Source organism: Hyla sarda, chromosome 6 (assembly GCF_029499605.1).
Source record: "Hyla sarda isolate aHylSar1 chromosome 6, aHylSar1.hap1, whole genome shotgun sequence".
In the NCBI taxonomy this organism is placed as follows: Eukaryota; Metazoa; Chordata; class Amphibia; order Anura; family Hylidae; genus Hyla; species Hyla sarda.
In genome coordinates, this window is record NC_079194.1 from 289,379,032 (window position 1) to 289,395,680 (window position 16,649).

The following is a 16,649-nucleotide window of genomic DNA, read 5'->3' on the forward strand; positions in this document are numbered from 1 at the left end:
TCTAGATATCTCTAATTTCTGATCATTTCAATAGATTTAAAGGGGTATTCCATGAAAAAAACTTATTTTTTTTTTTTTTTTTTTTTTCATATTAACTAGCTCCAGGGATTTGTAAATGACTTCTATAAAAAAAAAAATCTTAATTCTTCCATTACTTATCAGCTGCTGAAGTTGAGTTGTCCTTTTTCTGTCTGACCACAGTGTTCTCTGCTGACACCTCTGTCTGTCTCAGGAACTGTCCAGAGCAGGAGAGGTTTGCTATGGAGATTTGCTGCTACTCTGTGCAGTTCCCGATACAAACAGAGATGTCAGCAGAGAGCACTGTGGTTAGACAGGAGAGAACAACTCAACTTCAGCAGCTGATAAGTACTAGCAGGATTAAGATTTTTTTTAATAGAAGTAATTTACTAATTTGTTTAACTTTCTGGAGCCAGTTGAGATATATGTGTGTGTGTATATATATTTATATTTATATATATATATATATATATATTTATATATATATATATATATATGTGTGTGTGTGCATATATATATATATATATATATATATATATATATATATATATATATACACATTCTATATATATATGTATATATAAAAGTTTTTTTGTGGAATACCCCTGTAATTAGATTTTTGGGACAATTTCTTCCAATACATCTTTATAACACTGACACCTAGTGGTCAATCCTATTATAACTCCGGTTTCATGGATGGTCCACAGAGGCCCGATTTAGGAATTATTTAGGAGACCCCCTCAGAAGACCAAATGAATGGACTTGTTATAAACCTCACTTCTGGTGTAACCCTTTCACATCCAGATAATTTTACACCCACAGGACATACAGAACGTGTCATCTCCAGAACATCGTGTGTTGGGAGCGGATTAAAGTCCAAATAAACAAGAATATCAGTGGTCTAATCCTATGGGAGAACAATATGGTGGACGGGGATACAGCTTAGTGTAGGTTCACCTTCTGTAATATAGGGGCCTGATGTTCTTGTGGTACTTGTGGTGCTTGTTCCTAAAAACAACAGAGAAAAGTTAGATGTCTGGCAATAAATGAGAAATAATACAAACAGAGCAGCAGAGGAGCCTAATGGGATACGGTCTCCATATATACACAACAATATGACATTTACTATAGAATTGTAAAGTCTAGAACAGTGGTCTTCAACCTGCGGACCTCCAGATGTTGCAAAAACTACAACTCCCAGCATGCCCGGACAGCCGTTGGCTGTCCGGGCATGCTGGGAGTTGTAGTTTTGCAACATCTGGAGGTCCGCAGGTTGAAGACCACTGGTCTAGAAAATATTCTTACAATGGAAAAATGTCTTGTCTGACCCTATATGTATATAACCAAGTATATTGTCCTCTATGTATATATAACCAAGTATATTGTCCTTTATGTATATAACCAAGTGTATTGTCCTCTATGTATATATAACCAAGTATATTGTCCTCTATGTATATATAACCAATTATATTGTCCTCTATGTATATATAACCAAGTATATTGTCCTCTATGTATATAACCAAGTATATTGTCCTCTATGTATATATAACCAATTATATTGTCCTCTATGTATATATAACCAAGTATATTGTCCTCTATGTATATATAACCAAGTATATTGTCCTCTATGTATATAACCAAGTATATTGTCCTCTCTGTATATATAACCAAGTATATTGTCCTCTATGTATATATAACCAAGTATATTGTCCTCTATGTATATATAACCAATTATATTGTCCTCTATGTATATATAACCAAGTATATTGTCCTCTATGTATATAACCAAGTATATTGTCCTCTCTGTATATATAACCAAGTATATTGTCCTCTATGTATATATAACCAAGTATATTGTCCTCTATGTATATATAACCAATTATATTGTCCTCTATGTATATATAACCAAGTATATTGTCCTCTATGTATATAACCGATTATATTGTCCTCTATGTATATAACCAAGTATATTGTCCTCTATGTATATAACCAAGTATATTGTCCTCTATGTATATATAAACAAGTATATTGTCCTCTATGTATATATAACCAAGTATATTGTCCTCTATGTATATATAACAAGTATATTGTCCTCTATGTATATATAACCAAGTATATTGCCCTCTATGTATATATAACCGAGTATATTGTCCTCTATGTATATATAACCGAGTATATTGTCCTCTATGTATATAACCAAGTATATTGTCCTCTCTGTATATAACCAAGTATATTGTCCTCTATGTATATAACCAAGTATATTGTCCTCTATGTATATATAACCAAGTATATTGTCCTCTATGTATATATAACCAAGTATATTGTCCTCTATGTATATATAACAAGTATATTGTCCTCTCTGTATATATAACCAAGTATATTGTCCTCTATGTATATATAACCAAGTATATTGTCCTCTATGTATATATAACAAGTATATTGTCCTCTATGTATACATAACAAGTATATTGTCCTCTCGGTTATATATACATAGAGGACAATATACTTGGTTATATATACAGAGAGGACAATATACTTGTTATATATACATAGAGGACAATATACTTGGTTATATATACATAGAGGACAATATACTTGGTTATATATACAAAGTATATTGTCCTCTATGTATATATAACAAGTATATTGTCCTCTCTGTATATATAACCAAGTATATTGTCCTCTATGTATATAACCAAGTATATTGTCCTCTATGTATATAACCAAGTATATTGTCCGCTCTGTATATATAACCAAGTATATTGTCCTCTCTGTATATATAACCAAGTATATTGTCCTCTATGTATATATAACCGAGTATATTGTCCTCTATGTATATATAACCGAGTATATTGTCCTCTCTGTATATATAACCGAATATATTGTCCTCTATGTATATAACCGAGTATATTGTCCTCTATGTATATAACCGAGTATATTGTCCTCTATGTATATAACCGAGTATATTGTCCTCTCTGTATATATAACCAAGTATATTGTCCTCTATGTATATAACCGAGTATATTGTCCTCCATGTATATATAACCAAGTATATTGTCCTCTATGTATATATAACCAAGTATATTGTCCTCTCTGTATATATAACCAAGTATATTGTCCTCTATGTATATATAACCAAGTATATTGTCCTCTATGTATATATAACCAAGTATATTGTCCTCTATGTATATATAACAAGTATATTGTCCTTTCTGTATATATAACCAAGTATATTGTCCTCTATGTATATAACCGAGTATATTGTCCTCTATGTATATAACCAAGTATATTGTCCTCTATGTATATATAACCGAGTATATTGTCCTCTCTGTATATATAACCGAGTATATTGTCCTCTATGTATATAACCGAGTATATTGTCCTCTATGTATATAACCGAGTATATTGTCCTCTCTGTATATATAACCAAGTATATTGTCCTCTCTGTATATATAACCAAGTATATTGTCCTCTATGTATATAACCGAGTATATTGTCCTCTATGTATGTAACCAAGTATATTATCCTCTATGTATATAACCGAGTATATTGTCCTCTATGTATATATAACCGAGTATATTGTCCTCTATGTATATAACCGAGTATATTGTCCTCTATGTATATAACCGAGTATATTGTCCTCTCTGTATATATAACCAAGTATATTGTGCTCTATGTATATAACCGAGTATATTGTCCTCTATGTATATATAACCAAGTATATTGTCCTCTATGTATATAACCAAGTATATTGTCCTCTATGTATATATAACCAAGTATATTGTCCTCTATGTATATATAACAAGTATATTGTCCTCTCTGTATATATAACCAAGTATATTGTCCTCTATGTATATATAACAAGTATATTGTCCTCTCTGTATATATAACCAAGTATATTGTCCTCTATGTATATAACCGAGTATATTGTCCTCTATGTATATAACCAAGTATATTGTCCTCTATGTATATAACCAAGTATATTGTCCTCTATGTATATAACCAAGTATATTGTCCTCTATGTATATAACCAAGTATATTGTCCTCTATGTATATAACCAAGTATATTGTCCTCTATGTATATATAACCAAGTATATTGTCCTCTATGTATATATAACCAAGTATATTGTCCAATGTATATAACCGAGTATATTGTCCTCTATGTATATATAACCATGTATATTGTCCTCTATGTATATAACCAAGTATATTGTCCTCTATGTATATAACCAAGTATATTGTCCTCTGTGTATATATAACCAAGTATATTGTCCTCTATGTATATATAACCAAGTATATTGTCCTCTCTGTATATATAACCGAGTATATTGTGCTCTATGTATATAACCGAGTATATTGTCCTCTATGTATATATAACCAAGTATATTGTCCTCTATGTATATATAACCAAGTATATTGTCCTCTATGTATATATAACCAAGTATATTGTCCTCTATGTATATATAACCAAGTATATTGTCCTCTCTGTATATATAACCAAGTATATTGTCCTCTATGTATATATAACCAAGTATATTGTCCTCTATGTATATATAACCAAGTATATTGTCCTCTATGTATATATAACCAAGTATATTGTCCTCTATGTATATAACCGAGTATATTGTCCTCCATGTATATATAACCGAGTATATTGTCCTCTATGTATATATAACCAAGTATATTGTCCTCTCTGTATATATAACCAAGTATATTGTCCTCTATGTATATATAACCAAGTATATTGTCCTCTATGTATATATAACAAGTATATTGTCCTCTATGTATACATAACCAAGTATATTGTCCTCTATGTATATATAACCAAGTATATTGTCCTCTATGTATATATAACCGAGTATATTGTCCTCTATGTATATATAACCGAGTATATTGTCCTCTATGTATATATAACCAAGTATATTGTCCTCTATGTATATATAACCAAGTATATTGTCCTCTATGTATATATAACCAAGTATATTGTCCTCTATGTATATATAACCAAGTATATTGTCCTCTCTGTATATAACCAAGTATATTGTCCTCTCTGTATATATAACCAAGTATATTGTCCTCTATGTATATAACCAAGTATATTGTCCTCTATGTATATAACCAAGTATATTGTCCTCTATGTATATATAACAAGTATATTGTCCTCTCTGTATATATAACCAAGTATATTGTCCTCTATGTATATATAACCAAGTATATTGTCCTCTCTGTATATATAACCAAGTATATTGTCCTCTCTGTATATATAACCAAGTATATTGTCCTCTATGTATATATAACCAAGTATATTGTCCTCTATGTATATATAACCAAGTATATTGTCCTCTATGTATATATAACCAAGTATATTGTCCTCTATGTATATATAACCAAGTATATTGTCCTCTATGTATATATAACCAAGTATATTGTCCTCTATGTATATATAACCAAGTATATTGTCCTCTATGTATATATAACCAAGTATATTGTCCTCTATGTATATAACCGAGTATATTGTCCTCCATGTATATATAACCAAGTATATTGTCCTCTATGTATATATAACCAAGTATATTGTCCTCTATGTATATATAACCAAGTATATTGTCCTCTATGTATATATAACCAAGTATATTGTCCTCTATGTATATAACCAAGTATATTGTCCTCTATGCATATATAACCAAGTATATTGTCCTCTATGTATATAACGGAGTATATTGTCCTCTATGTAGATATAACCAAGTATATTGTCCTCTCTGTATATATAACCAAGTATATTGTCCTCTATGCATATATAACCAAGTATATTGTCCTCTATGTATATAACGGAGTATATTGTCCTCTATGTATATATAACCAAGTATATTGTCCTCTATGTATATAACCAAGTATATTGTCCTCTGTGTATATATAACCAAGTATATTGTCCTCTATGTATATATAACCAAGTATCTTGTCTTTCCTCCATTTCCCCTGGTGGTCTATATCACCTGCTTGGCTGCTCCCAGTTTATCCAGTTCGGCCATCACTCTGTACCCATAGTCAGGATGCACTTCTGTGAAGTTCTTTACCTAGGAAATCCAAATGACATGGAAGCCTGTTACCACCACAGTTCTATGGGAGCTTGGGATTTGAGGACCATTAGCCCAGACCTCTGATGAAGTTGTCTTGAGCGAAACATGTCGGGGGCTATGTGGGTATAGTTTTATAAACACAACATAGTGTACTTTTGGGAATACTATTACAGTGATGGGGTATATGTATATATATATATATATATATATATATATATATATATATATATATATATATATATTCAAATACTGATTACATGTTAATAGACAAAAATAAAGGTTCCATTTTATGATAGTGGTGAAATTATGAGGTGTTAGTGATCCCTTCTCTGGGATCTTGTGGAGGTGTATGTCTCATCAGAGATTGCTCCTCTGCCTCACCCCCATGCTTTACAGCTTACCGCTCTCTTCTGAATGAAAAGTTGGGCTTGACACAGACTTTCCGCGATGTTCTCACAAAGCCTCTGTCGCTCGTCTTCCGTCAGCTCCTCGCGATAGAATCTTCTAACCTGGGAAGAGAGGCGGAACAGCAGACTTATGGGAGCGGAACTGCACAGGAATAGTCAGCAGCACATGACGGAGGTAGCCCGTTTATGAGGACACCCTACTCCAGTGGTCTTCAACCTGCGGACCTCCAGATGTTGCAAAACTACAACTCCCAGCATGTCCGGACAGCCAACGGCTGTCCGGGCATGCTGAGAGTTGTAGTTTTGCAACACCTGGAGGTCCGCAGGTTGAAGACCACTGCCCTACTCCAATGTTTCCCAACCAGGGTGCCTCCAGCTGTTGCAAAACTACAACTCCCAGCATGCCCGGACAGCCAACGCCAACAGCTGGAGGCACCCTGGTTGGGAAACACTGCTCTACTCACATAATGCTGAGATCACCCAAACCCCTTCAGTATTGGGTAGGACCTGCCTTCCAGGTCTTAAAGGGGTACTCTCATTTTTTTTTTTTTTTTTTAAATGAACTGCTGCCAGAAAATTAAACAGATTTGTAAATTATTTCCATTTAAAAATCTTAATCCTTTCAGTACTTATCAGCTGCTGTATGCCCCAGAGGAAGTTATTTTCTTTTTGAATTTCCTTTCTGTCTGACCACAGTGCTCTGCTGACACCTCTGTCCATGTCAGGAACTGTCCAGACCAGGAACCAATCCCCATAGCAAACCTCTCCTGCTCTGGACAGTTCCTGACATGGACAGAGGTGTCAGCAGAGAGCACTGTGGTCAGACAGAAAGGAAATAAATAAAAAAAAGAAACTAACTTCCTGTAGAGCATACAGCAGCTAAGTACTGGAAGGGTTAAGATTTTTAAATAGAAGTAATTTACAAATCTTACGAATACAGTGGTAGCCCGCTCACCGCAGCCCTCCGCAAGGACAAGAAGCCTCAAACAGTAGATATCCAAGAACGAATGCCAGCGGTAAAGTCACTTCTCCTTTATTTGAAAAATCCAGGTAAAACAACAGACAATGGACGAACTCAGGTACATCAATGGCAAAGCAGAACTCAGGAACTGCTCTGCATGACGCGTTTCAGGTCATGTGACCTCTCCTCAGATGCATGATTGGTAGTGGAGAGGTGCGAATATACAGGGCCGGAATGAGCAGGTGCACAAATTGCACAGGGGAGGTTTAACCCCATACTTGCTGGGCCTATTCTACCTGTCCACTAAAATCATCATTTACATTTATGTTTTCATGTCACAAGTCTACTACAGTGATCCCTCAACTTATAATGGCCTCAACATACAATAGTTTCAACATACAATGGTCTGTTCTGGATCATTGTAACTTGAAACCAGACTCAACATACAATGCTATGGAATCTGCGAAACATGTAAATGGCTGGAAGAACCGAACAATCAGAATAGGCATTCACTGGTAAAACCCCTGTATTTCTAAAGTGCATGCACTGACTGGTGTCTGGTAGTGCCCCCTACAGTACAGGGAGGTATTACATGTTCTGTACTACTCTTTACCTGTATTACTGAAGCGTATGCACTGACTGGTGTCTGGTAGTGCCCCCTACAGTACAGGGAGGTATTACATGTTCTGTACTCTTTACCTGTATTACTGAAGTGTATGCACTGACTGGTGTCTGGTAGTGCCCCCTACAGTACAGGGAGGTATTACATGCTCTGTACTACTCTTTACCTGTATTACTGAAGTGTATGCACTGACAGGTGTCTGGTAGCGCCCCCTACAGTACAGGGAGGTATTATATGTTCTGTACTACTCTTTACCTGTATTACTGAAGTGTATGCACTGACTGGTGTCTGGTAGCGCCCCCTACAGTACAGGGAGGTATTACATGTTCTGTACTCTTTACCTGTATTACGGAAGTGTAAGTACGAGGGTGCCTCCAGCTTTTGCCGAAGGCTGTCCGGGCATGCTGGGAGTTGTAGTTTTGCAACAGCTGGAGCCACCCTGATTGGGAACCACTGAAATAGACAGTAATTTACAGCTCCCAGCAGATCTTTATTACTTTTATATGTAAGGATTTGCTTCATCTATATCAGATATAAACTTATTTTTCTTTAATTCTCACTTTTTCCAAATTTTTGGATGACATTTTGGTGGCTTCAGAACCAATTACCAGGTTTCCATAGAGTTCTGGTCTCAGCATACAATGGTTTCAACATACAATGGTTGTCCTGGAACCGATTAATATTGTAATTGAGGGACTACTGTACTCCCTTTCTGGACATTTATCCGCAGGCATAACAGGACCATAGTCACACTACCAAATACAGAAAACCTACCTCGGGCAACACTATTCTCTGCTCTGAGTCGTACCATCCCAAACACACGTTATTTGCCGTTCCTATGGGGGAAATGACTCGCGCACGGAGAAATTGCTCGACTGAAAGTAGGTATGAAGTTGAGTCTGAGGTGGTCTGTAATCGCCTACGCTGTAGAGGCTATCAGCCTTTGTCTCTAAATAGAGCCAAACACAAGCCGTCACGCACCCTCCCATAGACTTGCATTGAGGGGGCGGGGCTATTACATCACGAGCTCCCGGCGCTGGTTCCAGCATTCGAAACAATTTGTTCCATATGCTGAGCAGCGGAGTACCCCTTTAAAGGGGTACTCCCGTGGAAAACATTTTTTTTAAGTCAACTGGTGCCAGAAAGTGAAACAGATTTGTAAATCACTTCTATTAAAAAATCTTAATCCTTCCAGTACTTTTTAGGGGCTGTATACTAAAGAGAAATCCAAAAAAAAAGAAATGCATTTCCTCTGATGTCACGACCACAGTGCTCTCTGCTGACCTCTGCTGTCCATTTTAGGAACTGTCCAGAGTAGCATATGTTTGCTATAGGGATTTTCTCCTGTTCTGGACAGTTCCTAAAATGGACAGCAGAGGTCAGCAGAGAGCACTGTGGTCAGGACATCACAGGAAATGCATTTCTTTTTTGGATTTGTCTGTAGTATACAGCCCCTAAAAAGTACTGGAAGGATTAAGATTTTTTAATAGAAGTGATTTACAAATCTGTTTAACTTTCTGGCACCAGTTGATTAAAAAAAAAAAAAAAAAGTTTTCCACGGGAGTACCCCTTTAATGTTTCCAATGTGTCTAAACACTTCAAAACAGTGCACTCTGGGGACAATCCCATGGATTAGAGATTGTCGACCTTTCTGTTAGGGGAGGTGACCGTGTAAAAATTCTTCACAATAGGGAAGTTTTTTGGATTTATTCCTTAAAATCAATCAATCTCAGATCAGACATTACTTTACATTATTGAATGTTTTTCTCATATGTTTTTTCATCACATGTTTGGTATTTCACAAGTATATTGTTCTAATGTCATTTTTGGGTATGATTTTAGTGGACAGGTGGAATAGGCCCAGCAAGTATGGGGTTAAACCTCCCCTGTGCAATTTGTGCACCTGCTCATTCCGGCCCTGTATATTCGCACACCTCTCCACTACCAATCATGCATCGGAGGAAAGGTCACATGACCTGAAACGCATCATGCAGAGCAGTTCCTGAGTTCTACTTTGCCATTGATGTACCTGAGTTCGTCCATTGTCTGTTGTTTTACCTGGATTTTTCAAATAAAGGAGAAGTGACTTTACCGCTGGCATTCGTTCTTGGATATGGAATTTACAAATCCGTTTCACTTTATGGCACCAGTTAATAAAAAAAAAAACATTGCTATCCACCAGAGTACCCCTTTAAGGGGGTTATCCAGGAAAAAAACTTTTATATATATATATATATATATATATATATATATATAAAATCAACTGGCTCCAGAAAGTTAAACAGATTTGTAAATTAAACATTTGAGAGAGCATGGAAAATAAGCAGCACTCACCACAAACAGCTAGCGACAACTTCTTTATTTCTTAGGCGTGCAGTAAAACATGCAGGTGCAGGGAGACAAGGACGCCGGGGAATCCGGCTGACTGGTCACAGCCGTATCGTGCTTCCGCACTTCGTCAGACCATCTCATCCACTGGGAGCTCACCAGGTAAATACCTGCCGGGCTCCACCCATGGGAGGTCATTTCTGTTACATACAAGTGCAAAAATACAAAAACGTAAAAAACGTATAAAAACAGAAACTTAGCCGAGATTCGTATTACTGCGCCAAGGACAGGATTAAAGAAATATACTTAGATCAAGTTTATGGTTCAAGCCGAGGTCTCCTTGTGCGTTCGTGCGCATTATCCATCGGGCCTCGGCTTGAACTAGCAACTTGCGCCTGTCTGAACCGTCTGTACTATCAATTCTTTCAATCCCAAAGAATTTTAATGATTTTGGGTCCCCTGCATGCATATTAATTACATGATCGATCACTCTTGGTGATCCTTTCCTCGAAATTTGTGGTGTATGGCCTGGTGTGCGATTGCGGACGATTTTACGTCAGTAGCACTACCAGACCAATGCACCACAGATTTCGGGAACATCTTTACTCGATTAAATCGAGGAAAGGATCACCAAGAGTGATCGATCATGTAATTAATATGCATGCAGGGGACCCAAAATCATTAAAATTCTTTGGGATTGAAAGAATTGATAGTATAGACGGTTCAGACAGGCGCAAGTTCAAGCCGAGGCCCGATGGATAATGCGCACGAACGCACAAGGAGACCTCGGCTTGAACGATAACCTAGATCTAAGTATATTTCTTTAATCCTGTCCTTAGTGCAGTGATACGAATCTCGGCTAAGTTTCTGTTTTTAAATGTTTTTATACGTTTTCTACGTTTTTGTATTTTTGCTCTTGCACTTATATGTAACAGAAATGACCGCCCATGGGTGGTGGAGCCCGGCAGGTATTTACCTGGTGAGCTCCCAGTGGATGAGATGGTCTGACGAAGTGCGGAAGCACGATACGGCTGTGACCAGTCAGCCGGATTCCCCGGCGTCCTTGTCTCCCTGCACCTGCATGTTTTACTGCACGCCTAAGAAATAAAGAAGTTGTCGCTAGCTGTCTGTGGTGAGTGCCGCTTATTTTCTATGCTCTCTCAAATGTTTGACTCATGACTCTGTCCTGGCTGAGCACCCCACAAGCAGCGACATACATACATACCTGTTCCATCAAGAGCGAATATCAGGCTGCACGGTTGGCTTTGCCGAACGCTGTTTCTCACTACAAGATTTGTAAATTACTTCTATTAAAAAAATCTTAATCCTTTCAGTACTTATGAGCTGCTGAAGTTGAGTTGTTCTTTTCTGTCTAAGTGCTCTCTGATGACACCTGTCTCGGGAACTGTCCAGAGTAGAAGCAAATCCCCATAGCAAACCTCTTCTACTCTGTGCAGTTCCCGAGACAAACAGAGATGTCAGCAGGGAGCACTGTTGCCAGACAGAAAAGAACAACTCAACTTCAGCAGCAGATAATTATTGGAAGGATTAAGATTTTTTAATAGAAGTAATTTACAAATCTGTCTAACTTTCTGGAGCCAGTTCATTAAAAAAAATAAAAAAAATTATGTTTTTTCCTGGAATACCCCTTTAAACCTCGTTCCTATAACACTATTAGGCCTACAATACTTTGTGACCAGGCTTAGTAGCAGGAATGGAGAGACTCCGCTGATCACATACATAGGGGATACATTTACCTGAGACACATTATCTTCCTTTGAATCATTGTGTCTGTCCACATCCCCGTATATACAGAATGGGGTTTCCACGAACTCACGTTTGTCTTGGGGACCTCCGAAACTGTTTGGATAATAATTTGGAGCATTTCCTAAGAGGAAAATGAGATTTATTCAGCATTAGAATGAATCATATAGGTCAGTGGTCTTCAACCTGCGGACCTCCAGATGTTGCAAAACTACAACTCCCAGCATGCCCGGACAGCCGTTGGCTGTCCGGGCATGCTGGGAGTTGTAGTTTTGCAACATCTGGAGGTCCGCAGGTTGAAGACCACTGATATAGGTTATTTATAACATCATATTTTCAATCTAATGCATGGACAAGCCAGGACCTTTCATCAACTCTCAATAATGGGGTTCTCAAACAGCCCCCCCCCCTCCACCTTGGTCCCTAGAGAACATATGGGCATGGTTTCTCTTAAAGCACTTTATTTTGCCCAGATTATGCACACTCACCATCACTAGTCCTACAGTCCTGCATCCATGTGTTTGATAACTGTAACTGGGTAATGTGATCACACGTCGGACCCATAGAATATCACAGTGTTTAACATGTCAGTGGAAGTGACATAATTCCCTATCAGATCGCTTCTGCTAGCTCTTAGACCCCTGCCAGCTCTGTCTGTATACTGCTGCTATCTCTATGGAATCAGGATATATAGTAGTTATACACCTCCCCTCCAGCTCTGTCTGTATACTGCTGCTGATACCTCTATGGAATCAGGATATATAGTACAGTAGTTTGATTATACACCTCCCTTGGCATTTATTTCTGTATACTGCTACTATCTCTATGGAATCCAGGATATATAATAGTTTTACACTTCCCCTCCAGCTCTACCTGTATACTGCTGCTATCTCTATGACATCAGGATATATAGTAGTTATACACCTCCCTCCAGCTCTATCTGTATACTGCTGTTATCTCTATGACATCAGGATATATAGTAGTTATACACCTCCCCCCAGCTCTACCTGTATACTGCTGCTATCTCTATGACATCAGGATATATGGGGAGATTTATCAAAACCTGCCATGATTAAAAGTTGCTGAGTTGCCCATAGCAACCAATCAGATCACTTCTTTCATTCTTCAGAGGCCTTTTCAAAAATGAAAGAAGCGATCTGATTGGTTGCTATGGGCAACTCAGCAACTTTTCCTCTGGACAGGTTTTGATAAATGTCCCCCATATAGTAGTTATACACCTTCCCTTCAGCTCTATCTGTATACTGCTACTATCTCTATTAAATCGGGATATATTGTAGTTATCCACCTTTCTCCAGCTCTATCTGTATACTGCTACTATCTCTATTAAATCAGGATATATTGTAGTTATCCATCTCTCTTCAGCTCGATTTCTATTAAATCAGGAGATATTGTAGTTATCCATCTCTCTCCAGCTCTATCTGTATACTGCTACTATCTCTATTAAATCAGGATATATTGTAGTTATCCACCTTTCTCCAACTCTATCTGTATACTGCTACTATCTCTATTAAAGGGGTATTCCAGGAAAAAACTTTTTTATATATATCAACTGGCTCCAGAAAGATAAACAGATTTGTAAATTACTACAATTACTATTAAAAAATCTTAATCCTTTCAGTACTTATGAGCTTCTGAAGTTAAGGTTGTTCTTTTCTGTCTAAATGCTCTCTGATGACACGTGTCTCGGGAACCGCCCAGTTTAGAAGCAAATCCCCATAGCAAACCTCTTCTAAACTGGGCGTTTCCCGAGACAGGTGTCATCAGAGAGCACTTAGACAGAAAAGAACAACCTTAAGTTCAGAAGCTCATAAGTACTGAAAGGATTAAGATTTTTTAATAGAAGTAATTTACAAATCTGTTTAACTTTCTGGAGCCATGTGGTATATAAAAATTTTTTTTTCCTGGATAACCCCTTTAAATCAGGATATATTGTAGTTATCCACCTCCCTCCAACTCTATCTGTATACTGCTGCTGCTACCTCTAGGGGATCAGGATATGTACACCTCCCTGAGGCTTTGTTTTATTCTGTTTTTTTCTACGTTTTTGATGTGATTTTTCCTAAACTACATTAAAAAAAACAAAATTTTACTGCAAATGCACAGATGGCAATAAATATGCACCAAGTCACAGCAAAAACATGGTAAACACAGGGTACAAAAAAAAAGGGCTAACAAAAAACGTAACATGTAAACAAAGCATGAAGACTTCAAATCTTCATAAAACACCTCAGTTGGGATTATAGGTCCACCCCTCTTTTAAAAAAAAAAAAAAAAAAAAAAAAAAAATGCACATAATGTGAACTGACCCCAAACCCTCTTGTGAGTCCCAGCTGCTGGACTCTAGCCAGGTCATTGGATCACCAGATGATCACCAGGCTCCCCGCCCGCTCCATAGGATTTATGGGAAATGTAGGCAGCATTAGGAAATCATTATTGTGATTCTGTGTGCAATAAACATGACTGAAATCCCATGCCTGCCACATCAGCTAAAACAGGTAAGCACAAGGCATACACAGGAACCTTCACATTATTCTCTAATAATAGCCTATGTGGCACTGTATAAGCAAAAATAAATAAAAAATTCCTGCAGTGCTTCTGTAAAGAGTTTATTGCAAGGATAAGCCCCTGCATGATGTCTGATGGTGGGCGGGCCAACAATTCCCAAGAGCAAAGTTAACCCTCTCCATGTAACAATTTTTAAGCACCACTTACCTTGGTTGTCACCCATCGCCATTAACCCGTCTCTCTCTACGTTTGCTGCCATACACTTGGGGGCGTTTACTGGAATCTGAGTGAAATTCACTCCCAGCCGATACCGCTGAGCATCTGCATAGGCAAACATGCGCCCCTTAAAAGGATTAAAATGAATAAATAGAAATTAAATAGTTAAAGGGGTTATCCAGGAAAACATTTTTTTTATATATATCAACTGGCTCCAGAACGTTAAACAGATTTGTAAATTACTTCTATTAAAAAATCCTAATCCTTTCAGTACTTATGAGCTTCTGAAGTTTAGGTTGTTCTTTTCTGTCTAAGTCCTCTCTGATGACACGTGTCTCGGGAACCGCCCAGTTTAGAAGAGGTTTGCTATGGGAATTTGCTTTTATACTGGGCGTTTCCCGAGACACGTGTCATCAGAGATTACTTAGACAGAAAAGAACAACCTTAACTTCAGAAGCTCATAAGTACTGAAAGGATTAAGATTTTTTAATATAAGTCATTTACAAATCTGTTTAACCAGTTGATATATAAAAAAAAGTTTTTTCCTGGAATACCCCTTTAAAAGGGTACTCCACTGGCCAGGGTTTCGGAACTAAATGTTTCGAATGCTGTTTTAGCGCCGCGGGGGTCGGTCGCGTCCCTCGTGACGTCACGGCCCCGCCCCCTCAATGCAATTCAATAGATTTGCATTGAGGGGGCGTTGCCGGGAGGTCACGAGGGGCGTGGCAGACCCCCTCAGCGCAAAAAAAAAAAAACAGCGTTCGGAACATTCCGTTCCGAATGCTGGCCAGTGAAGTACCCTTTTAATAGTTAAAAAAAAAATATAATTTAAATTCTGATTAATACAGACTAAGGGTATGTTCACATGTGCATGTTTTGCTGTGTATTTTGCTACAGAGTTTCCGCTGTGGTTTTTGCGACCTATTGAAGTCGATGGGTAGCAAAATCAGTTGCGGAAAATCTGCAGCAAAATATGCACATGTGTACGTACTCTAAGGGTACGTTCACACGCGTGGATTTACAGCGGATTTTACGCTGCAGATCCGCTGGTGAAGGCCCCGCTCTATGCTGTCTTTACATGTGCCTGCTGGTAGCGGCAATACGCGGCTATGAGCAGACACACTGCCATGTGCGAGTCGCAGTATAATCGCACATCGCGGGAGCTCTCTGCCTAGCTCAGAGCAGGGAAAGCTGCCGTGATGTGCGAGTACGCCGTGCACATCGCTGCAGTGTGTCTGCTCGTCGCGTCATATTGCCGCTACCAGCAGGCACATGTAAAGACAGCATAGAGCGGGGCCTTCACCAGCGGATCCGCAGCTAAATACGCTGTGAAAATCCACTCGTGTGAACGTACCCTTAGGGAAGGTTCACATTATATTTGTGGCCTGCCAACGTATCTGTGCAAGGGTGAGGCCCCAACCCCATTATTCTTAAAGGGGTACTCTGCAGCTTAGCATTTGGAAAAAAACTGTTCCGAACGCTGGAGCTGGGAGCTCGTGACGTCATAGCCCCGCCCCCTCGTGACATCATGCCCCGCTCTCTCAATGCAAGTCTATGGGAGGGGGCGTGACAGTCGTCACGCCCCCTCCCAAAGACTTGCATTGAGGGGCGGGGCATGACTTCACGAGCTCCCGCGTTCGGAACAGTTTGTTCCAAAACTGGAAATTTTCCATATATACAGTCTGAGACATGGGGGGAGATTTATCAAAACCTGTGTAGAGGAAGAGTT

The 16,649-nt window shown here is 38.2% G+C and overlaps 1 protein-coding gene across 2 annotated transcripts in view; it reads right to left on the bottom strand.

Annotated features, from left to right (window-relative positions):
• Nucleotides 1-610: 610 nt before the first annotated feature.
• The window catches only part of CAT (catalase), a 70,570-nt gene continuing 54,531 nt past the window's right edge, over nucleotides 611-16,649 (bottom strand). For both annotated transcript variants that reach the window (XM_056527678.1, XM_056527679.1), the window contains 5 exons: nucleotides 14,912-15,047; nucleotides 12,172-12,302; nucleotides 6,498-6,605; nucleotides 6,013-6,093; nucleotides 611-1,026 (listed from right to left, as the gene is read on the bottom strand). In XM_056527678.1, the coding sequence (XP_056383653.1) occupies nucleotides 961-1,026; nucleotides 6,013-6,093; nucleotides 6,498-6,605; nucleotides 12,172-12,302; nucleotides 14,912-15,047 (522 nt within the window). In that variant the 3' untranslated portion in view covers nucleotides 611-960. The remainder of the gene's footprint in view (nucleotides 1,027-6,012; nucleotides 6,094-6,497; nucleotides 6,606-12,171; nucleotides 12,303-14,911; nucleotides 15,048-16,649) is intronic.